The sequence below is a fragment of the Tachyglossus aculeatus genome, chromosome 11 (assembly GCF_015852505.1).
Source record: "Tachyglossus aculeatus isolate mTacAcu1 chromosome 11, mTacAcu1.pri, whole genome shotgun sequence".
Classification (NCBI taxonomy): domain Eukaryota; kingdom Metazoa; phylum Chordata; class Mammalia; order Monotremata; family Tachyglossidae; genus Tachyglossus; species Tachyglossus aculeatus.
This window is the reverse complement of record NC_052076.1, coordinates 48,510,724-48,536,020: the sequence shown is the minus strand read 5'-3', so window position 1 is coordinate 48,536,020 and position 25,297 is coordinate 48,510,724. Positions and strand designations below refer to the sequence as shown.

The 25,297-nt window shown below is 50.3% G+C and overlaps 1 protein-coding gene across 1 annotated transcript; it reads right to left on the bottom strand.

Moving 5' to 3' along the window:
- Window positions 1-62: 62 nt before the first annotated feature.
- On the bottom strand, window positions 63-24,230 carry ZNF276 (zinc finger protein 276). Its single transcript, XM_038753920.1, has 10 exons — window positions 23,917-24,230; window positions 20,479-20,534; window positions 19,955-20,356; window positions 17,928-18,006; window positions 15,589-15,672; window positions 11,167-11,277; window positions 10,999-11,074; window positions 7,281-7,398; window positions 1,858-1,957; window positions 63-586 (listed from the first exon to the last, which is right to left on the bottom strand). Exons 1-10 carry the CDS (start codon window positions 24,210-24,212, stop codon window positions 292-294), a joined length of 1,617 nt encoding a protein of 538 aa, XP_038609848.1. The 5' UTR covers window positions 24,213-24,230; the 3' UTR covers window positions 63-291.
- Window positions 24,231-25,297: the final 1,067 nt, after the last annotated feature.

The following is a 25,297-nucleotide window of genomic DNA, read 5'->3' as shown; positions in this document are numbered from 1 at the left end:
TGAGCGCTTACTATGTGCAGAGCACTGTACTGAGCGCTTGGGAAGTACAAATTGGCATCACAAGTTTCAGTGAGCGCTCAATAAATACGATTGATGATGCACGAGGGCCGCGTGGAGTGGGGGGGGGAGGCGAGAGAATTACAGCCCGGTAAGCTTTTCGTTTGAGCAAGCTGAAGCAACCGCCGCAGTCCGTTTGAAGAACGATTAAAACGTCATTTTAAAACCCCATCTGAACAGCTGGTTTGTACAAGGCCGACGGGCGGCACCTCCTCCCCGCCGCCTCCCAGGCTCTCAGGTGGGCTCCGGGTGCGCCACCAGTTCCGGTTTGACCGCGGGGCTCTGGGTGGTCCCCGAGGGGGGTGGGAGGTGGGGCGCCTGCTCGCCCTCCGGGGGCTTGGCCTTGTCCTTGTCCTGGTTCTGGGTCAGGGGGTGCACCATGGACATGTGGACGTTCAGGTTATGGGCCTTCTCGAAGCGCCGCCCGCACTGGTCGCAGGCAAATTCGAGTTCCGTCTCAGCTTTGTGCTTGGTCATGTGGTACTTGAGCGACGCCCGCTGCCTGCACTGGAACCCGCAGATTTCACATCTGAGAGGAGGCAAGGAAAGATAAGGAAATTCAACCAGGGCACGGTCCCCGGGCAGATTGTCAAGACGTTACGCGCCCCTGGGTAACATTTCGGCCGCAAGTACAGAGGTCACATTAGGATCAAACGTACCTGTGCATCAGGCTTGGTGTCACAGCGGGCCTTGGGCCTGGAGGGATCCTCCCCCATTTTCCCTACTGTGAGCTCACCTCCTCCAGGAGGCCTTCCCACACTGAGCCCCCCTCCCCATCCCCCCCTTATCTCCTTCCCCTCCCCACAGCACCTGTATATATGTATATATTTGTACGTATTACTCTATTTTATTTGTACATATTTATTCTATTTTATTTTGTTAATATGTTTTGTTTTGTTCTCTGTCTCCCCCTTCTAGACTGTGAGCCCACTATTGGGTAGGGACCGTCTCTATATGTTGCCAAATTGGACTTCCCAAGCGCTTAGTACAGTGCTCCGCACACAGTAAGTGCCCAATAAATACAATTGAATGAATCCCCCCCCTTACCTCCTTCCCCTCCCCACAGCACCTGTGTATATGTATATATGTACGTATTTACTACTCTATTTTATTTGTACATATTTATTTTATTTTGTTAATATGTTTTGTTTTGTTCTCTCCCTCTTCTAGACTGTGAGCCCACTGTTCTGTAGGGACCATCTCTATATGTTAACTTGGACTTCCCAAGCGCTTAGTCCAGTGCTCTGCACACAGTAAACGCTCAATAAATACGATTGAATGAATCCCCCACCTTACCTCCTTCCCCTCCCCCGGCACCTGTATATATGTTTGTATGTATTTATTACTCTATTTTGTTTGTACATATTCTATTTATTTTGTTAATATGTTTTGTTTTGTTTGTCTCCCCTTTCTAGACTGTGAGCCCGCTGTTGGGTAAGGGACCGTCTCTATATGTTGCCAACTTGGACTTCCCAAGCGCTTAGTCCAGTGCTCTGCACACAGTAAGCGCTCAATAAATACAATTGAATGGGTGAATGAATGAATGACAGATAATGTCACAAGAGCATGAGACGGACGCTGATACCTCCCCAGAGGGGAAAACAAGGGGCAGTTGTTTTCCAAGCCCTCCCAACCTCCCCCGTGTTTGTTTGTTTTTTTTGCTTGGGAAGCACCAAAGCTAATTTTACATCAATCAATCAATCAATCAGTCATATTTATTGAGCGCTTACTGTGTGCAGAGCACTGTACTAAGTCACATCAGTGTAACCCTTCCCTTAGAGTGGGCCAGGTACAACTTACTGGAGGGGTTTGGCTCCTGAGTGGCGCATCTGGTGAACTGAAAGATGTTTCCGCTGTTTGAACGTCTGCCCGCACTCATCGCAGATGTAATTTCGTACCTCTGCGAGAAGGGAGAAAAGGGTGCGATGTTGAAACTCATTTTCCTTTTGAAAGTTTGTTCCAACCCAAATGGACCATAGTTACGGTTTCGGTCCCAATGTCCAGCCCCCTTAAACATCTCCGGGAGACAGCGTTTCAGACAACGCCGCTTTGGACAGACCACCCGCCATGGCGTGAAGTCCGATCAGCAGCATGGCTGAGGGCGTTGAATCAACGTGGCCCTCATCTCGCGGCCCGTGGAAGTTTTCAACCAAAGCAATGGGCAAAAAGCAGCATGGCCTGGTGGTAAATCAATCAATCAATCAATCGTATTTATTGAGCGCTTACTATGTGCAGAGCACTGTACTAAGCGCTTGGGAAGTACAAATTGGCAACACATAGAGACAGTCCCTACCCAACAATGGGCTCACAGTCTAAAAGGGGGAGACAGAGAACAGAACCAAACACACCAACAAAATAAAATAAATAGGATAGAAATGTACAAGTAAAATAAATAAATAAATAGAGTAATAAATATGTACAACCATATATACATATATACAGGTGCTGTGGGGAAGGGAAGGAGGTAAGATGGGGGGATGGAGAGGGGGACGAGGGGGAGAGGAAGGAAGGGGCTCAGTCTGGGAAGGCCTCCTGGAGGAGGTGAGCTCTCAGCAGGGCCTTGAAGGGAGGAAGAGAGCTAGCTTGGCGGAGGGGCAGAGGGAGGGCATTCCAGGCCCGGGGGGTGACGTGGGCCGGGGGTAAAGACCACAGGCCTGGGGATCGGAGAACTTGGGGTGAAACCCTGGCTCCACCCATGTCTGCTGTGTGACCTTGGGCAATAATAATAATAATAATAATAATGGCATTTATCATCATCAATCATCATCATCAATCGTATTGAGCGCTTACTATGTGCAGAGCACTGTACTAAGCGCTTGGGAAGTACAAACTGGCAACATATAGAGACAGTCCCTACCCAACAGTGGGCTCACAGTCTAAAAGGTGGGCTCACAGTCTAATTTATCAAGCGCTTACTATGTGCAAAGCACTGTTCTAAGCGCTGGGGAGGTTACAGGGTGATCAGGTTATCCCACAGGAGGCTCACAGTCTTAACCCCCACTTTCCAGATGAAGGAACTGAGGCCCAGAGAAGTGAAGCGACTCGCCCAAAGTCACACAGCAGGCAGTTGGCAGTGCCAGGATTTGAACCCGTGACCTCTGACTCCAAAGCCCGGGCTCTTTCCACTGAGCCACGCTGCTTCTCTAATAATAGACTTTTAGACTGTGAGCCCACTGTTGGGTAGGGACTGTCCCTATATGTTGCCAACTTGTACTTCCCAAGCGCTTAGTACAGTGCTCTGCACACAGTAAGCGCTCAATAAATACGATTGATTATAATAATAATAATAATAACAGTGGCATTTGTTCAATGCTTACGATGTGTCAGGTGCCGTTCTAAGCCCTGGGATGGACACAAATGGGGCTCACAATCTTAATCCCTGTTTTAAAGTTTAAGGTAACTGAGGCACAGTAGTGAAGTGACTTGGTCTAGGTCACACAGCAAACAGATGGCAGAGTCTGGATTGGTAACCAGGTCCTTTTCACTCCCAGGCCTGTGCTCTAGCCATGAGGCACTTCTCTGTGCCTCAGTTACCTCACCTGTAAAATGGGGATTATAATAATAACAATAATGGCATTTATTAAGCGCTTACTCTGTGCAAAGCACTGTTCTAAGCACTGGGGAGATTACAAGGTGATCAGGTTGTCCCACGGGGGGCTCACAGTCTTAATCCCCCTTTTACAGATGAGGGAACTGAGGCCCAGAGAAGTGACTTGCCTAAAGACACACAGCTGACAATGGGCAGAGCCGGGATTTGAACCCATGACCTCCGACTCCAAAGCCCGGGCTCTTTCCACTGAGCCACGCTGCTTCTCCAAGACTGTGAGTCCTATATGGGAAATGGGACTGTGTCCAACCTGCTCATCTTGCACCTACCCCAGCGCTTAGTACAGGGGCTGGCACATAGTGCTTAGTAAATACCATTTAAATAACCGGAGGTGGACACAGGGAATTTGTACTTCCCAAGCGCTTAGTCCAGTGCTCTGCACATAGTAAGCACTCAATAAATACGATTGATGATGATGATGATGAGGCAGACAACCACACACCTGCCTGAGAAGGCGGAATCGTGAAAAACTGCTGGAGCCCCTGAACCCCACTCAGCATGGCAGAGAGCTCAGGCCAGGAGGAACCGTCCCAGCTCCGGCAGCCAATCAATCAATCAATCAATCGTATTTATTGAGCGCTTACTGTGTGCAGAGCACTGTACTAAGCGCTTGGGAAGTCCAAGTTGGCAACATCTAGAGGCGGTCCCTACCCAACGGCGGGCTCACAGTCTAGAAGGGGAAGACAGAGAACAAAACCAAACATACTAACAAAATACAATTCACTCATTCATTCATTCAATTGTATTTATTGAGCGCTTACTGTGCGCAGAGCACTGTACTAAGCGCTTGAGAAGTATAAGTTGGCAACATATAGAGATGGTCCCTACCCAACGGCGGGCTCACAGTCTAGAAGGGGGAGACAGAGAACAAAACCAAACATACTAACAAAATACAATTCACTCATTCATTCATTCATTCGATCGTATTTATTGAGCGCTTACTGTGTGCAGAGCACTGTACTAAGCGCTTGGGAAGCATAAGTTGGCAACATATAGAGACGGTCCCTACCCAATGGAAGGCTCACAGTCTAGAAGGGGGAGACAGATGACAAAACATATTAACAAAACTAATTCATTCATAATTCATTATTACGAAAGTACTCAATCACCTTGACCCCTCCTATCAATCAGTCGTATTTAGCGAGCGCTTACTGTGTTCAGAGCACTGTACTGAGCGCTTGGGAGAAGACAATAAAACAGAGTAGGTGAACATTCGTTCATTAGTGGAAAGACCCCAGGCTTGGGAGTCAGAGGGCCTGGGTTCCAATCCTGGCTCCACCACTTGTCAGCTGGGTGACTTTGGGCGAGTCACTTCCCTTCTCTGGGCCTCTAAGAATAGATATGTACAAGTAAGATAAATAAATACAGTGCTCTGCACATAGTAAGCGCTCAATAAATACGACTGATTGATAAATAAATTAACCAGGCGACCTCCTTCCTGAGAGGGGCAGGGAGGAGTCCCCATCACACCCGTCACCTCCACCTTGGACTTCCCAAGCGCTTAGTCCAGTGCTCTGCACACAGGAAGCGCTCAATAAATACGATCGATGATGATGATGATCTGAGCTCATGACAATAAATGGAAACAACCCAAGCCTGTTATTTAACGGCTGGCGTGCTCCAACTCCCGCTCCATCCCTGGAAGGAGTCGAACGGCGGCAGCAGCAGAAGTAGAAACCGTCTTCCTCCGCTCCCCTCACGGTCACCCTCCGGGGCCCGTCGGCCTGAGAAAGGCTGCCCGCTTTCTCTATATGTTGCCGACTTGTACTTCCCAAGCGCTTAGTACAGTGCTCTGCACACAGGAAGCGCTCAATAAATACAACTGATTGACTGATTGATTGATGTACAATCACTTGGAGAAGCAGCGTGGCTTAGTGAAAAGAGCACAGGGTTGAGAGTCAGAGGTCGTGAGTTCTAATCCCCCGCCTCTGCCTCTCGTCAGCCGTGTGACTTTGGGCAAATCACTTTTTCTCTGTGCCTCAGCAACCTCATTTGTAAAATGGGAATGAAGGCAGCGGCAGAAGTAGAAACCGCCTTCCTCCGCTCCCCTCCCGGTCACCCTCCGGGGCCCGTCGGCCTGAGGAAGGCTGCCCGCTGTTGGGTAGGGACCGTCTCTATATGTTGCTGACTTGGACTTCCCAAGCGCTTAGTACAGTGCTCTGCACACAGTAAGCGCTCAATAAATACGATTGATTGACATTGATTGATGTACAATCACTTGGAGAAGCAAGTAGTGGAAAGAGCACGGGGTTGAGAGTCAGAGGTCGCGAGTTCTAATCCCCCCCTCTGCCTCTCGTCAGCCGTGTGACTTTGGGCAAATCCCTTCTCTGTGCCTCAGCAACCTCATTTGTAAAATGGGAATGAAGGCAGCGGCAGAAGTAGAAACCGTCTTCCTCCGCTCCCCTCACGGTCAACCTCCAGGGCCCATCGGCCTGAGGAAGGCTGATGTACAGTCACTTGGAGAAGCAGTGTGGCTTAGTGGAAAGGGCACGGGGTTGAGAGTCAGAGGTCGTGAGTTCTAATCCCGCCTCTGCCTCTCGTCAGCTGTGCGACTTTGGGCAAATCCCTTCTCTGTGCCTCAGCAAGCTCATTTGTAAAATGGGAATGAAGCCTTTGAGCCTTACGTGGGACAACCTGATTACCTTATAGCTATCCCAGCGCATAGATAGTACGGGCTTAACAAATACCATCAGCGTGGCTCGGTGGAAAGAGCATGGGCTTCGGAGTCAAAGGTCATGGGTTCAAATCCCCACTCTGCCGCTTGTCGGCTGTGTGACTTTGGGCAAGTCACTTTAACGTCTCTGTGCCTCAGTTACCTCATCTGAAAAATGGAGATTAAGATTGTGAGCCCCCCGTGGGACAACCTAATCACCTTGTGTCCTCCCCGGTGCTTAGAACAGTGCTTTGCACATAGCAAGCACTTAACAAATACCAAAATTTTTATTATTGTCCCTGGGCTTCCCACCGGCTCGCGCTCCATCCCGGGCCCGTGTGGCCGTCTCAACTTCTAGGACGTTGGAAAGGTGGCCGTTGTAGACGCTGTTGGTCTGAGCCACAGACCAACAGGAAGGTCGTCTTCCTTGCCCCTTATATTTTAGCATCTCCGCCGTTCCTTATGTGTCTGTTGCCACATCCCTCCCTCTTCATTTCTATCCTATTTCTATCCTATTTCTATTCCATTTCTATTCCATTTCTATCCTATTTATTTTATTTTGTTGGTATGTTGTTGGTATGTTTGGTTCTGTTCTCTGTCTCCCCCTTTTAGACTGTGAGCCCACTGTTGGGTAGGGACTGTCTCTATGTGTTGCCAATTTGTACTTCCCAAGCGCTTAGTACAGTGCTCTGCACACAGTAAGCGCTCAATAAATACGATTGATTGATTGATTCATTCATTCATTCTTAGGCCGTGACCCTGCTGAGGGCCAGAGACTATCCATACCTCAGTGTGCAAAGCACAGCGCTTTGCGAGGAGCGAGCACTTAATCCACTACTGCTGTTACTCCTTTTTTGGAAGAAGACCCAAACTAAGAGATGAATTCACGCCTTGGGTATTATACCAAGACAGATTCCATCACTGAGGAGTGGAATAAAGAGCGCTGGGCATGGCCGAGCTTACCTGTGTGAATGAGTTTCACGTGGCGCTGTAGGTAGCGGTCAATCATGAACACCTTGTTACAGCCAGGATGCGGGCAGGGCCGCTCTCGTACCTCCTCGTGATGCTCCTTTATGTGTTTCTACAAGGAGGAAGGTGACAAAGCTCTCTTCATCATCAACATCATCAATCCTATTTATTGAGCGCTTACTGTGTGCACAGCACTGTACTAAGCGCTTGGGAAGTACAAGTTGGCAACATATAGAGACGGTCCCTACCCAACGGTGGGCTCACAATCTAAAAGACTCAATCTTGGGTGGATCCCCACGGCTGGCCCTAACACTTCGCTCTTTGTATCCCGCTGTAGACTATAAGCTCGTTGCGGGCAGGGAATGTGTCCGCTAACTCTGTTGTGCTATACTCTCCCAAGCACTCAGTACAGTGCTCTGCACATAGTAAGCGCTCGATTCTCTCTCAATCGTGTTTATTGAGCGCTTACTGTGTGCAGAGCACTGTACTAAGCGCTTGGCAACATATCGTGACAGTCCCTACCCAACACTGGGCTCACAGTCTAAGAGGGGGAGACAGAGAACAAAACCAAACATACTAACAAAATAAAATAAATAGAATCGATATGTACAGGTAAAATAGAGTAATAAATATGTACAAACATATATACATATATACAGGTGCTGTGGGGAAGGGAAGGAGGTAAGATGGGGGGATCAATCAATCAATCAATCATATTTATTGAGCGCTCACTGTGTGCAGAGCACTGTACTAAGCGCTTGGGAAGTACAAGTTGGCAACATATAGAGACGGTCCCTACCCAACAGTGGGCTCACAGTCTAAAAGGGGGAGACACAGAACAAAACCCAACATACTAACAAAATAAAATAGAATAGATATGTACAAGTAAAATAATAAATAGAGTAATAAATATGTACAAACATATATACATATATACAGGTGCTGTGGGGAAGGGAAGGAGGTAAGATGAGGAGGATCAATCAATCAGTCGTATTTATTGAGCACTCACTGTGTGCACAGCACTGTACTAAGCGCTTGGGAAGTCCAAGTTTGCAACACATAGAGATGGTCCCTACCCAACAGTGGGGTCACAGTCTAAAAGGGGGGGACGGAGAACAAAACCAAACATACTAACAAAATAAAATAAATAGAATAGATATGTACAAGTAAAATAGAGTAATAAATATGTACAAACATATATATAGGTGCTGTGGGGAAGGGAAGGAGGTAAGATGAGGGGGATGGAGAGGGGGACGAGGGGGAGAGGAAGGAAGGGGCTCAGTCTGGGAAGGCCTCCTGGAGGAGGTGAGCTCTCAGTAGGGCCTTGAAAGGAGGACGAGAATAAATACCGCTGATCGATTTCAGCTGTTTAATCTGTAAGCAGAAGCTGACCGTTCTGCCTAAAAGTCTTTGCCGCTATGGGCGTGCTGACCAAAGGCACGAGATGATCCTATGTTGGGGGCTTGCTCTTTGGACCATAACTGAATCACCTCTCAATAATCTCCAAGACTTCTCAGGGATCTTCCTGGATCTAAACGTCCTCTTAATGATCCAGTGATGGACGGGGGCTTTCTGGCTTCTCCCCGTTCTTTGAGTGGATTCCCGTTTCTGCCTTGGTCTGCCTATGGGCTCTGGCCGTCCCAGCTTTAAGCATTCCTTCCCCCTACCACACCTCTGGTCCTGCTCCCACCGAAAAGGCCCAAATCAATCTCCGGATTAGCCTGGACGGTCCTGGGAAACACTGGGCCTCCAGAGGAACTGCACAGGCATTTCCACACTTCCCCTTCTGAGATGCAGAGAGGGGGCATTAGGTAGAACGGGGGGCTCACCGCATCACAGCAGCTCAAGTGCGGCCGCAATTACTTCATAGCTATTGGTCTCTGGAGGCTGCCGACATTATAATTCCCTGCCATCCATCGGGACCAATCAATCAATCATTAAATCGTATTTATTGAGCGCTTACTGTGTGCAGAGCACTGTACTAAGCACTTGGGAAGTACAAGTTGGCAACATATACTTACACCTATCCTCTAGACTGTAAGATCGTTGTGGGCGGGGAACGTGTCGGTTTATTGTATTGTTCTTTCCCAAGTGCTCCGCACACAGTAAGCGCTCAATAAATGTGACTCAATGAATGAATCCAGTTAATCAATCAATCAATCGCATTTATTGAGCGCTTACTGTGTGCAGAGCACTGTACTAAGCACTTGGGAAGTACAAGTTGGCAAGATATACCTACACCTATCCTCTAGACTGTAAGATCGCTGTGGGCAGGGAACGTGTCGGTTTATTGTATTGTACTTTCCCAAGTGCTCCACACACAGTAAGCACTCAATTAATGTGACTGAATGAATGAATCCGTTTAATCAATCAATCGCATTTATTGAGTGCTTACTGTGTGCAGAGCACTGTACTAAGCACTTGGGAAGTATAAGTTGGCAACATAAACCTACACCTATCCTCTAGACTGTAAGATCGTTGTGGGCGGGGAACATGTCGGTTTATGGTACTGTACTTTCCCAAGTGCTCTGCATACAGTAAGCGCTCAATAAATGTGACTGAATGAATGAATCCGGTTAATCAATCAATCGCATTTATTGAGCGCTTACTGTGTGCAGAGCACTGTACTAAACGCTTGGGAAGTACAAGATCGCAACATATACCTACACCTATCCTCTAGACTGTAAGATCATTGTGGGAGGGGAACGTGTCGGTTTCTTGTATTGTACTTTCCCAAGTGCTCCGCACACAGTAAGCGCTCAATAAGTGTGACTGAATGAATGAATCCGGTTAATCAATCTATCAATCACATTTATTGAGCGCTTACTGTGTGCAGAGCACTGGACTAAGTGCTTGGGAAGTACAAGTTGGCAACATATACTTACACCTATCCTCTAGACTGTAAGATCGTTGTGGGCGGGGAACGTGTCGGTTTATTGTATTGCACTTTCCCAAGTGCTCCGCACACAGTAAGCGCTCAATAAATGTGACTGAATGAATGAATCCGGTTAATCAATCAATCGCATTTATTGAGCGCTTACTGTGCAGAGCACTGGACTAAGCGCTTGGGAAGTACAAGTTGGCAACATATAGAGCCGGTCCCTACCCAACAGTGGGCTCACAGTCTAAAAGGGGGAGACGGAGAACAAAACCAAACATACTAACAAAATAAAATAAATAGAACAGATATGTACAAGTAAAATAAATAGAGTAATAAATATGTACAAACATATCATCATCATCATCATCATTTGTATTTATTGAGCGCTTACTGTGTGAAGAGCACTGTACTAAGCGCTTGGGAAGTCCAAGCTGGCAACATATTTTGACAGTCCCTACCTAACAGTGGGCTCACAGTCTAAAAGGGTGAGACAGAGAACAAAACCAAACATACTAACATAATAAAATAAGTAGAATAGATATGTACAAGTAAAATAAATAAATAAATAGAGTAACAAATATGTACAAACATATATACATATATACAGGTGCTGTGGAGAAGGGAAGGAGGTAAGATGGGGGGGATGGAGAGGGGGACCGACACACATTTCTATTTTGGAGCCAGAGTCCTTGGAGCTCAGGTTAAATCCGGGCCACAAGAGGAACCAGGGCAGGAGGTTTTCGTCGCGGGGCTCCATCAACACTTCCTATCCACGGCAAGGCGGTCATTAATAAACCCCAGTGACAAAACCAAAGACGACGCTGTCCTTACCTTCATGCCATCCGCCCCTCGATATACAGCCGTGCAACCCTGGTAAGGACACTTGTAGATGGTGGGCAGCTCTTCCCTGCAATTTGGAGAAATTCCACACGTCAGCCCCCTTCCCACCCCTGTGGGCAGCAATCACACGGCTGTCCACAACCCCACGGCCTGGCCAACCTTTCACATTTGATCTTCTTTTTCCAGCCTGGTTTGGGTCCCGGCTTCTTGCGAATTTTGGGTCCCTCTGATTTCTTGGCTTCTTTGCTTTCGCTCTTCTTAGCAGACACTCTGAAGCACAGAAAAACTGAGATATCGACCTTGCTGGGGAGTTTGATTTGGCATTTCACGTTTTACCCATTTTCCATTGACATCCTATCTGCCAACTTTTCCCTCTTTGATTCTTAAATTACGCGGTGTACTTTACAAACTCATTCAGCCCCGCCACTCTCTCCTCCCGCTGAGATTTCCTATCACAATGTCTGGACTCTCTCCTAGAACCTTCTCATTCAATTTTATTTCCTGAGCCCACAGAGCACTGCAGCAAGTAGCGTGAGAAATTACAAGAAAGTAGAAAGACACAGGTCTCTCCCCATCTTTGCTCTTTTTTAATGTGCCGAGTCTGCTGATCAGACTGGCATAGGGTGGCAGTGACTTCTAATTTTTCCATTAGAGATCTGAAGAACCATATCTGGGCACGGTTCTCTCTCCACTAAATGATTTGGATTTCTGATTTCCTACTTTCAATGAAGATGATGATGATGATGGCATTTATTAAGCGCTTACTACGCGCCAAGCACTGTTCTAAGCGCTGGGGAGGTTACAAGGTGATCAGGTGGTCCCACGGGGGGCTCACAGTCTTCATCCCCATTTTACAGATGAGGGAACTGAGGCCCACAGAAGTGACTGGCCCAAAGTCACACAGCTGACAAGTGGCGGAGCCGGGATTTGAACCCGGGACCTCTGACTCCAAAGCCCGGGCTCTTTTCACTGAGCCACGCTGCTCCTCCAAGACACACGAGCCTCCGTGATGTGGGGAAAGAAATCTGATAGAGTGAGGAAAATCTACAGGCTAGTAGGCAGGTTTGAGTATTGGTCGGCAGGACTCCATTTTTGAGGTGTGGGGACAGCGGGGGTGTCCCCACCAGTGATTATATAAGCTTTATATTTTGCTCTCCACATTCCAAGGCAAGTTTCTTTAGCTTCCCTGGCTTAATTCAGGAGGGTCCCCAGGGCGATTTTTCTTTGCTGAGCGAGGTGGGGCCCCTTAATGTCTGTGCCATTCTCAAGGATGCTGGCTCTGAAACCACAGCAACGGGCAGCTGTGGCCGCCCGGTCAGCGCACGTTCAACCATCGGACTGACGTGGACAACCCCCTCACTCCAACATTATTTCGAGTCGGCGGCGACAGCCCCAGGGACTCCGGGTAGGTACCATGACCAGGAATTTGTAAACCGCCTGCACTCTCCCACAGCGCTCTCACGCCGATGTTCTCGTTCTAGCTTCATCACAACCGTGAGAGGCAGGGGCTGTTCTCCCCACTGGACTGAGGAGGAAACGGCGACTCGGTGAGGTTAAGTCACACAGTAGGCCAGCCATCGACCCCCGGCCCACGTCATCCCCCGGGCCTGGAATGCCCTCCCTCTGCCCATCCGCCAAGCTCGCTCTCTTCCTCCCTTCAAGGCCCTGCTGAGAGCTCACCTTCTCCAGGAGGCCTTCCCACACTGAGCCCCTTCCTTCCTCTCCCCCTCGTCTCCCTCTCCATCCCCCCCACCTTACCTCCTTCCCTTCCCCACAGCACCTGTATATATGTATATATGGTTGTACATACGTATTACTCTATTTATTTATTTATTTTACTTGTACATATCTATCCTATTTATTTTATTTTGTTAGTATGTTTGGTTTTGTTCTCTGTCTCCCCATCTTAGACTATGAGCCCACTGTTGGGTAGGGACCGTCTCTATATGTTGCCAATTTGTACTTCCCAAGCGCTTAGCACAGTGCTCTGCACATAGTAAGCGCTCAATAAATACGATTGATGATGATGATGATGATGATGATGAGTAGGCCAGAGCCAGGATCCTTGACACTAAACAACAAAGGTTATGGAGTCCACCGGGATCAAAGTGTTCCCTTCTACCATAGCAACCCACTCCCTGCTACCTGGAGCAGAGGGCCGGGCGCGGGCCGCTGGGCGACGGGAGTGGAACCACCTTGCTTGGTGTAGCCGTTTGGCATCAGGCTGAGTCGAGCCCTCACCGGAGGATGCCGGAGGATTCCGGGCCTGGAATGCCCTCCCTCTGCCCATCCGCCAAGCTGGCTCTCTTCCTCCCTTCAAGGCCCTGCTGAGAGCTCACCTCCTCCAGGAGGCCTTCCCACACTGAGCCCCTTCCTTCCTCTCCCTCTCGTCCCCCTCTCCATCCCCCCATCTTACCTCCTTCCCTTCCCCACAGCACCTGTATATATGTATATAGGTTTGTACATATTTATTACTCTATTTTACTTGTACGTATCTATTCTATTTATTTTATTTTGTCAGTATGTTTGGTTTTGTTCTCTGTCTCCCCCTTTTAGACTGTCGGGTAGGGACTGTCTCTATATGTTGCCAATTTGTACTTCCCAAGCGCTTAGTACAGTGCTCTGCGCATAGGAAGCGCTCAATAAATACGATTGATGATGATGATGATGCCCTAGGAGGCTGCAGTTGTTCAGGACAGTAGACAGGAGTGTCTATCTGCTTAAGGTCCCTCCACAAGCTGGCCTTGGGTCTTGTGGGAAGCCACGAGAAACAATCTGCCAACGGCAACCTAGTAGAAAAGACCGAGCTACCTTGTCACTGTCTCCCATAACCTAATCCTGCCTTTCCCCTTCTCTGCTCTGCCCCGCCCTAATCCCGGTCCACCCCTTATCCGCTCAGCAATTTCTTCTTCTCCTCCTTTCCCCTATTTATTTATTTTGCTTGTACCTATCTATTCTATTTATTTTATTTTGTTAGTGTGTTTGGTTTTGTTCTCGGTCTCCCCCTTCTAGACTGTGAGCCCACTGCTGGGTAGGGACTGTCTCTATACGTTGCCAGCTTGTACTTCCCAAGCGCTTAGTAAGCGCTCAATAAATACGATTGAATGAATGAATCCCCATTCATCCTCCTCCCCATCCCCCTGCCTTACCTCCTTCCCCTCCCCACAGCACCTGTATATATGTATATATGTTTGTATGTATTTATTACTCTATTTTATTTGTACATATTTATTTATTTTATTTTGTTAATATGTTTTGTTGTCTGTCTCCCCCTTTTAGACTGTGAGCCCACTGTTGGGTAGGGACTGTCTCTATATGTTGCCGACTTGTACTTCCCAAGCGCTTAGTACAGTGCTCTGCACACAGTAAGCGCTCAATAAATGCGATTGAATGAATGAATTGATTGATTTCCCATCCCTGCTGTCATCACCTTTCTACTTTCCCCGGAGAATGCGCAAAATCTCCATCAACACTATGATCGGCAAGCAATTCCCACTCTGGCGCTCTCTCGGGTTTTGTTCCCTGGCGGGTTTTGCCCCGAACTCCTTACTACCAGGGTAGGGATCGGGGCTTTTAGCACCCTCCTGGGAGGAGAGGCTAAGGACGACGGGAGGGTGTCTTTAGCCCAAAGCAGCCCCGTGGTATTTGTTAAGGGATTACAATGAGCCAGGCACTGTACTAAGTGCTGGGGTGCATACAAATAAACTCCCTCCTCTCCCCTTCCCACTGCATTTATATATTATACCTGTAATTTTATTTATATGGCTGTCCGATTATTTGTATTGATGTTCGTCTCTCCCTTCCCCTACAGCTGTGAGCTAGTTGTGGTCAGGGACTGTTACTCTTTATTGCTGCATTGTACTTTCCCAAGCGCTTAGTACAGTGCTGTGCACACAGTGAGCGCCTACTACGATCGAATGACTTGAATCCCGATGAAGGAGATTTGGGAAGCCACAGGGTGTCTGATTATTTGCATTGATGTTTGTCTCTCCCTTCCCCTCCAGCTGTGAGCTCACTGTGGTCAGGGATTGTTACTCTTTATTGCTGTATTGTACTTTCCCAAGAGCTTAGTACAGTGCTCTGCACACAGTTAGCGCCTAATACGATCGAATGACTTGAATCCCTTGTTTCTCCATGAAGGAGATTTGGGAAGCCACAGGGTCTCTGATTATTTGCATTGATGTTTGTCTCTCCCGTCCCCTCCAGCTGTGAGCTCACTGTGGTCAGGGATTGTTACTCTTTATTGCTGTATTGCACTTTCCCAAGCGCTTAGTACAGTGCTCTGCACACAGTAAGCGCTCAATAAATATGACTGAATGAATGAATGAACATGGGTACCAGGAACGGCAGAAACCAGAGCTGTACACCCACAGGCTCACCGTCCCCAGCTATGAGACCCCCTAAACTTCTCCCGGTAGCATACACACAACTTACTGGTGGGAGGAGAGGGAAAGTGTTGGGGGGGAGAGAGAAAGAGAGAGAGAGCGCATGTGTGCATGTTTTGGAGAAAAAGGGGGAGTGGAGGATGGTGGCAAAGCCAGGATGCCGCCCCGTCTTGATTTCCAAACACAAACCCCTTACTTCTTTTCCGGATAAGGCTCAAAGGACTCATCCGAGGACTGGGCATTCCGCTTCTCATCGTTTTCGTCTTCGGTCAAGAAGTCTCTAGGAAAGAGGAGAGCGCCTTGAGCAAAGCAATCGCTGTGGAAAATCCCGGCTTCCAGCCAAATGCAGGCCTCGGACCCTTCCCTTCTTCACCGCTGGGAGGGACATTGAAAGAGACCAAGTGCGTGAAGGCCAATTAATAATAATAATAGTAATAATAATGATGGTGGTATCTGTTAAGCGCTTACTATGTGCAAAGCACTGTTCTAAGCGCCGGGGGATACAAGGTGATCAGGTTGTCCCACTCGGGGCTCACAGTCTTCATCCCCATTTTACAGATGAGGTCACTAAGGCACAGAGAAGTGAAGTGACTTGCCCAAGGTCACACAGCTGACAAGTGGCGGAGTCAGGACTCAAACCCATGGCCTCTGACTCCCAAGCCCGTGCTCCTGCCACTGAGCCACGCTGCTTCTCTACCAGAGAGGCCAGGGAGTAGTTACCTAGAGGGATTAGGCCCATATTGGCGATCATAAGGTGGAAACTGCTGAGATGTTTGGGTCCCTGAGGGAGGGAATGAAAACTTCTGCCCTTCCAACCCTCCGTTACAAGGCCGGAGGCTGCCCGGAAGCCACAGGGCTTGAGGGCTTGATGGGTGGCTCTTTCCGGGGCCCAGGGTCTGCTACTCGACGAAGCAGGCGGGCCCAAGTCTTAAAAGTTTCCCTGATCGGTCACAGGGTGCCGCGAGTGACGGGAATTTCAGGGCACCGGGCCTTCTGCATCACTCAAATGGGTTCTCGGGAGCCCAGCTAGGGCAGACTTTGCTTTAACTGGGTTAAAGTCTGCAGCTTCAAACTACAAGGCAGAATGAGGCTGTTGACCCGTGCCCTTTGCCCGCCACGCGCTGAACCTTGAAGTGTTGAAGTGTACACAGGTAAGATGGGAAGTTTAAGGACCGGAGGGCTAGACAGAGGCCCGGGCTTGGTTACTGAGGTCGGGACCGTTGTTGCCGCAAGAAAGCTGAAAAGCAACGCGCCGGGCGGCCTGACCAACCCGGCCCCCGTCAGTCGGAGATTCAGAAATGCCCTGTTACCCTGAGCACCTCAGGTCTTTCCGCAGAACCCGTGTATCCCAAGGAATCCTGCTCCTCCATCTCGGAATTCCCCTAACCCCACGGAGATGCCCCATACCGCTCCCACCATTACAGGGTGCCGCCCCAGGGGCCATTTATTCCCTCCCGTCACTTCTACAACTGAGTCAATCAAATGACCGATCAAAAGGACGGCTTTTTCTTTAAGCGGGGGTTTTCTCTTTCTTTAAGTCGGCTTCTTCCTCTTTCGCCTGCCGGCGCCAAGACCCGGAACGAAGCTGAGACCTCGAGTAAATCCCTGAGGCAGGAGGGGGCCCGGCAGTGGCTTCCATGGTTCTGTGGGGCCAATTAAATGGAGGAGCCCCAGCCACAAGAAAAGACTGTTCAATGAGCTGGGCTCCAAAGTCAAGGCTCTATACTTCCCAAACGCTTAGTACAGTGCTCTGCACACAGTAAGCGCTCAATAAATACGATTGATTGATTGATTGATTTGGGCCAAACGGCCCCTGGAGGCCCTCCTGAGGTAAAAACCAGAGCCGGACAGGCTCCCAGCTTCGTGCCAACCAAGAGAAATAATAACAACAATAATGGTATTTGTTAAGCACTTAGTACGTGTCAAGCACCGTTCTAAGCGCTGGGGTAGCTACAAGTCAATCGGGTCGGACCCAGTCCCTGCCCCACACGGGGCTCACAGTCTAAGCAGAAAGGAAAACAAGGAGCGAGTCCCCGCTTTACAAATGAGGAAACTGAGGCAGAGGGAAGATAAGTGGCTTGCCCTAGGTCACGTTTATATTAGTGCACCTCCCCCTCTAAAAGTAAACTCAATGTGGGGAGGGAACACGGATACCAACTCTCCTGTTACTCTCCCAAGCACTTAGGACGGTGCTTTGCACATGGTAAGTGTTCAATAAACGCCACGGATGACGATGATGATGACGAAGGGATGGAGCTGGGATTAGAACCCAGGACTTTGGACTCCCAGGCCCACACTCTTTCCATTAGGCCGCACTGCTTCGACACCAGGATTTCCCCACGGCACGATGCCCAGCCCAAACCGCCCCCAGGTCCAATCCCATCTCCACCTTCCGGGCCTCCGGGAGCCTGGGGGTGGGTCGGGGGGCAGGGGGAGGGCTACAGAGGGCGGCTCGGGGCTTCCAGTCTGAGAGGGCTGGCTGGGCTTGGGTGCGAAGGAGAAACGTTAAGCTACTTAAACCCACTCTTCTCTCACCCCTCAGAAAGGTCACTGAACTCGTCTTTTACCCGATCATCCGAGATTGACGACGGAACCTGCTTCCCACTCAAATGCCCTGGGAAACACAAGAAGAAAAAAAAACCGCGCATGAGCACCCAGGGGAATGAAGGATTTCTCCCCCCGCATCCTCCTCGCCCCCACCACTTCCCAAGACCTATACAGTCCAGATTTCCCTAACTAGAGATGTATAGATTTCTCCCCCCGCATCCTCCTCGCCCCCACCACTTCCCAAGACCTATACAGTCCAGATTTCCCTAACTAGAGATGTATCCGCGCATCTCTGCACGGAAACGAAATGACTGGGTTAGCAACTGAATAGGCCCTTCGATTGGTTCCCGGTGGTTCCCTTTTAGACTGTGAGCCCACTGTTGGGCAGGGACCGTCTCTATGCGTTGCCAACTTGTCCTTCCCAAGCGCTTAGTACAGTGCTCTGCACACAGTAAGTGCTCAATAAATACGATTGATTGGGTCGCTGAACCAATCCGTGTCCACCGCTCTCCCACTCAGGCCGATCCTCTTCAGTCTTCCCAGTGTTCGGCGTTCCCGGTTGCCCCGGGTTGGCCTAGCTGGAAAACCCTCTCCCTCACACCAGAGGCTTCCGGCAATTTTCTTCCCCTCTAGACCGCATGCTCGCCGTGGGCAGGGAACAAGTCTATCAGTTCAGTCCAATAAGCGTTCAATACCCCTGATTGACTGATTTAATTGACGACTAAGGGGCCTAGGTCCCACTGCAGCTGCCCCGACAATCTACCCCGAAATCTTGTTCCCTGGGCCCCCTCACCATCTTAGCATAACCTGGCAGATGGATCTAGCTCCCTTATTCAGGCTCAGAGCTCTTCGGGGATGCTGGCCTCGTGTGACCAGCCTGAGTTTCCCTTTCTCCCCGACAACAAGAAGGCTAATTCTTTCCTCTCTCGATTTACTCAGCCCATGAAATGGGGCTGTGCTCTCTGGACAAGGTGTTGGGGGGGGGAATGGAAGACTGGATGGGAAAGAAGGGTCTCGAGAGGAAATCAGTCGTATAAAGTTCGGGTTACAAAGGAGATTCTAGAGAAAGGGCACTAACGACGACGATAATATTAAAAACAACGATACCTATGGTATTTGCTGAGCACTTTCCACGTGCCATGCTGCGGTTGAGCCAATATAAGCAGATCGCACTGTCCCTGTCCCACGTGGGGCTCACACGGAGGGAGAACGGGCGCTTTAATCCCCCATTTTACAGCTGGGGCCCAGAGAAGCGAAGGGACTTGCCCAAGGTCACACCAGCGGGCGAGAAACGGAGCTGGGATCGGAACCCAGGCCAGGCCCATGCTCTTGACGACAGGCCAGGCGGCAAAATATTTATTTTATTTTGTTACTATGTTTGGTTTTGTTCTCTGTCTCCCCCTTCTAGACTGCGAACCCACTGTTGGGTAGGGACCGTCTCTAGATGTTGCCAACTTGGACTTCCCAAGCGCTTAGTCCGGTGCTCTGCACACAGTAAGCGCTCAATAAATACGATTGAATGAATCCCCCCCTTACCTCCTTCCCCTCCCCACAGCACTTGTATATGTATATATATTTGTACGTATTTATCACTCTATTTTATTTGTCCATATTTATTTTATTTTGTTACTACGTTTGGTTCTGTTCTCCGTCTCCCCCTTCTAGACTGTGAGCCCACTGTTGGGTAGGGACCGTCTCTATATGTTGCCAACTTGTACTTCCCAAGCGCTTAGTCCACAGTAAGGGCTCAATAAATACGACTGAGTGAGTGAATGAACCCGAGCGAACCACGCTGGTTTTGGCAGAAATCCGCAGAGGCCGGCCCGTCGGAGCCGCCCAAGACGGCGGAGGGGACGCGCTCAGGAGACCGGATTCGTCCAGGGGCGCGGGGCCGCCCCTTGGAGTGGCGAGGACGAGCTGTCGGTGGCCCCGGGAAGGGCGGGAAGACGTAGGGGACTGGAGCGGGACTCTCCAGGTGACGTCCCGCGGCGCCTCGGAGCAGGCCGGAGTCTTACCTGGAGTCCCGCTCTGGGGCGGGCCGGCCCGGGGCGGCGGGTTCGGCTCGGGTCCCGAGCGGCTGCCGTCGGCGGGGAGCTGTGCGGCATCCCTGGCGGGCGGCGGGCGGTTCTCCGGGCCGGCGGGCGCCGGGGCCCCGGCTTCCCCGTTGCCGGCGAGCCGCCGGGCCGCCTCCCGCTTGACGGCCAGGGCGCCGTCCAGCAGCGAGGAGCCGCAGTCGGGGTCCGCGTTCATGACGTAGTCGTGGCCTCGGCCGCAGCCCCACACGGCCCGGATGATGCCGCGGTACTCCGAGGACAGCACGCTCTGGAGGCTGGGCACCGCCCCGCAGCTGGCCGCGTGCCCGTGCGCCCACCCCACCAGCCCGTGCAGGCACTTGGGGCTGGAGGAGATGGGGTCCGCTGCGCAAAGCCAACAGAAGACGCCCGGGGCGGTCCCCGGCCGGGGTTAGGAGAGCGGGCGCCCGGCCCCGGGGCCGAAGAAGCCCCCACCCGTCCCGCGGGCCCGGCCCGAACCCACTTACCTAGGCAGGCTCCCTCTTTGGGCCCGGAGCCCGGCTGATGATCGTCGCTGCTGCCCCTGCAAAGGGAACCGGCATCGGAAGGTCATTTCATCCACTCACTCACTCCATCGCATTTAGTGAGCGCTTCCTGGGTGCACAGCACTGGACTAAGCGCTGGGAAAGTACGATTCAGCAATTAAGAGAGACGATCCCTGACCACAGAGGGCCTACAATCTGCGGGGGGCGGGGGGAGACAGAAATAACAATAATAATAATGATGATGATGATGATAATAATGGCATTTACTAAGCGCTTACTATGTGCAAAGCACTGTTCTAAGCGCTGGGGAGGTTGCAAGGTGAGCAGGTTGTCCCACGGGACGCTCACAGTCTTAACCCCCATTTTCCAGATGAAGGAACTGGGGCCCAGAGGAGTGAAGCGACTCGCCCAAAGTCACCCGGCAGGCAGTTGGTGGTGTCAGGATTTGAACCCGTGACCTCTGACTCCAAAGCCCGGGCTCTTTCCACTGAGGCACGCTGCTTCTCTAATAATAATAATAATAATAATAACAGTGGCACTTGTTCGATGCTTACGACGTGTCAGGTGCCGTTCTAAGCACTGGGATGGACACAAATGGGGCTTACAATCTTAATCCCTGTTTTAAAGTTTAAGGTAACTGAGGCACAGTAGTGAAGTGACTCGCTCTAGGTCACACAGCAAACAGATGGCAGAGCCTGGATTGGAAACCAGGTCCTTTTGACTCTCAGGCCTGTGCTCTAGCCACGAGGCATTTCTCTGTGCCTCAGTTTCCTCACCTGTAAAATGGGGATAATAATAATAATAATCATAATAATAATGGCATTTATTAAGCGCTTACTCTGTGCAAAGCACTGTTCTAAGCGCTGGGGAGATTACAAGGTGATCAGGTTGTCCCACGGGGGGCTCACAGTCTTAATCCCCCTTTTACAGAAATCAAAACGAGTAAACAGGCCTCGACGTAAACAGAATTACAGATATAATAGTAATAAAAATGGCATTTGCTAAGCGTTTACTACGTGCCAAGCGCTGTCCTAAGCGCTGGGGGAGATGCAAGGTAATGAGGTCGTCCCACGTGAGGCTCACAGTCTTCACCCCCATCCTACAGATAGGGTAACTGAGGCACGGAGAAGTGGAGTGACCCAAGCTACACGGCGGACGAGGGGCAGAATCGGGATTAGAACCCACGACCGGGTTCTCACCACTGAGACCCACGGCTTCTGTAGGTATATGGATGGATATACGTCCGTGTATACGCCTACGTAGAGCTCACCCTGGCCCAGCTGAATAATTATCATTCTGGTATTTATTAAGCGATTACAAAGTGCCAAGCACTACGGTAAATACAAGATAATCGGGTCGGATGCCATCCCTTTCCACCTGGGGTCTCAGGGTTTTAGCGGGAGGGAGAAGCAGAATGGAATCTCCATTTTCCAAGGGAGGAAAGCGAGGCAGAGGGAAGTCACCCAGCGGACAAGGATTAGAACCCAGGTCCCCTGACTCCCATTCATTCATTCATTCATTCATTTATTCATTCATATTTATTGAGTGCTTACTTATGCAGAGCACTGTACCCGTGGCTCAGTGGAAAAAGCCCGGGCTTTGGAGGCAGAGAGAACTCACCCAGCGGACAAGGATTAGAACCCAGATCCTCTGACTCCCATTCATTCATTCATTCATTTATTCATTCATTCACTCAATCGTATTTATTGAGTGCTTACTTGGGCAGAGCACTGTACCCGTGGCTCAGTGGAAAGAGCCTGGGCTTTGGAGGCAGAGAGAAGTCACCCAGCGGACAAGGATTGGAACCCAGGTCCTCTAACTCCCATTCATTCATTCATTCATTTATTCATTCATTCACTCAATCGTATTTATTGAGTGCTTACTTGTGCAGAGCGCTGTACCCGGGGCTCAGTGGACAGAGCCCGGGCTTTGGAGGCAGAGAGAAGTCACCCAGCGGACAAGGATTAGAACCCAGGTCCCCTGACTCCCATTCATTCATTCATTCATTCATCCACTCAATCGTATTTATTGAGTGCTCACTTGTGCAGAGCACTGTACCCGTGGCTCAGTGGAAAGAGCCCGGGCTTTGGAGTCAGAGGTCATGGGTTCGAATCCCATCTCTGCCACATGTCTGCTGTGTGACCTTGGGCAAGTCACTTAACTTCTCTGAGCCTCAGTTCCCTCCTCTGTAAAATGAGGATTAAGACTGTGAGCCCCACGTGGGACAACTTGATCCCACTGTATCCCCCCAGCGCTTAAAACAGCGCTTTGCACATAGTAAGCGCTTAACAAATGCCATCGTTATTATTATTATTATTACTAAGAGCTTGGGAAGTCCAAGTTGGCAACATCTAGGGACGGTCCCTACCCAGCGGTGGGCTCACAGTCTAGAAGGGGGACACAGACAACAAAACAAAATATATTAACAACGTGGCTCAGTGGAAAAGAGCCCGGACTTTGGAGTCAGAGGTCATGGGTTCGAATCTCGGCTCTGCCGATTGTCAGCTTTGTGACTTTGGACGAGTCACTTAACTTCTCTGAGCCTCAGTTACCTCATCCGTAAAATGAGGATTAAGACTGTGAGCCCCACGTGGGACAACTTGATCCCACTGTATCCCCCCCAGTGCTTAAAATAGTGCTTTGCACATAGTAAGCGCTTAACAAATGCCATCATTATTATTATTACTAAGCACTTGGGAAGTACAAGTTGGCAACATATAGGGACGGTCCCTACCCAGCAGTGGACTCACAGTCTAGAAGGGGGAGACAAAAGAGAACAAAACAAAATATATTAACAACGTGGCTCAGTGGAAAACAGCCCGGGCTTTGGAGTCCAAGGTCACGGGTTCAAAATCCCGGCTCCGCCAACTGTCAGCTGTGTGACTTTGGGCGAGTCACGTCACTTCGCCGTGCCTCAGTTCCCTCGTCTGTAAAATGAGGATCAAGACTGTGAGCCCCCCGTGGGACAACCTGATCACCCGTGGGCTCACAGTCTACAGGGGGGAGACAGAGAACAAAACAAAATATATTAACAACGTGGCTCAGTGGAAAAGAGCCCGGGCTTTGGAGTCCGAGGTCACGGGTGCAAAATCCCGGCTCTGCCAACCGTCAGCTGTGTGACTTTGGGCGAGTCACGTCACTTCTCCGTGCCTCAGTTCCCTCGTCTGTAAAATGGGGATGAAGACTGCGAGCCCCCCCACTGTGGGACAAGCTGATGACCTTGTGTCCCCCCAGTGCTTCGAATGTAGTAAGCGCTTAACAAATACCATCATCATCATCATCAATAAAATAAATAGAGGCCCGGGCCGGTCCCACGGGGCCACGGGACGGGGTCTGGCTCCCGAACCGCCTCGCTAAGGAGCCCCGGAGGCGAGCGAGGCCTCGGGGTCCGGCCTCCCGGCCCCCCGGGGAGCCGCCTACTTTCGGCGGGCCTTGCGGAGGCCCCCGGGCGAAGCGTTGACCCTCTGGATGAAGGTCCTGAGGACGCCGCGGCACTTGTAGAACTGAGCGTGGCAGTTCTTGCAGACGAACTGGGGCAGGGCGGGGTCCCGGCGGAGCGGGACCCCCAGCAGGCGCTGGAAGTCCAGGAAGAACAGCGGCTCCGCCCGCCGCTGGCTCTCCGCGCTCTCCCCGGGCCCGGGCCCGGCCGCCTTCCCGAAGGCGTGACGCAGGTTCCGCGAGGAAAACTTCCCGTGGCAGAGGCGGCAGTATCCCATGCTAAGAGGGCGGCCGGTTCCTGCGCGGGACAACGAAATCGATCAGTCGCATGGATGGAGCGCTCACTGCGTGCGGGGCGCTGGGCTAAGCGCTTGGGAAGGCCAAGCTGGCAACATCGAGAGACGGTCCCTGCCCGACAGCGGGCTCACCGTCTAAAAGGGGGAGACGGAGAACAAAACCAAACGTACTAACAAAATAAAATAAATAGCATAGATAGGTACAAGTAAAATAAATAAAGAGTAATAAATATGTACAAACGTATATACATATATACAGGTGCTGTGGGGAAGGGAAGGAGGTAAGATGGGGGGGGGGGATGGAGAGGGGGACGGGGATGGGAGGTGAATAAGATGCCCCAGGATGATCTTTTCGGGCAGCGAGTGACCTGGGCGCAGGACGAGTTGGTGGAGTTGGAGGATGATTTTCCACGGTCACACCCGGCCCCACCGAACAAGAGGCCCTTCCACCCCACAAACCCCTATCACACGATAAATAAAATTTATTTTATTTCGTTAGTATGTTTGGTTTTGTTCTCTGTCTCCCCCTTTTAGACTGTGAGCCCACTGCTGGGTAGGGACTGTCTCTAGATGTTGCCAATTTGGACTTCCCAAGCGCTTAGTCCAGTGCTCTGCACACAGTGAGCGCTCAATAAATACGATTGATGATGATGATGATGATGATGATGAGTAATAAAGAAGCCAGGCATGGGAGGGGCTGCATGCCATTCCGCTCCAAGCATGTCTTGCTACATCATTATTATTATTACAGAAGCTCACCTTCTCCAGGAGGCCTTCCCAGACTGAGCCCCCTCCTTCCTCTCCCCCTACCCCTGCCTTACCTTCTTCCCTTCCCCACGGCACCTGTATATATGTACATGTTTGTACATATTTATTACTCTACTTTATTTGTACATATTTATTCTATTTATATTATTTTGTTAATATGTTTTGTTTTACTCCCCCTCCACCCCACCTTACTTCCTTCCCCTCCCCACAGCACCTGTATATATGTATGTACGTATTTATTACTCTATTTATTTTATTTGTACATATTTATTCTATTTATTTTATTTTGTTACTGTTTT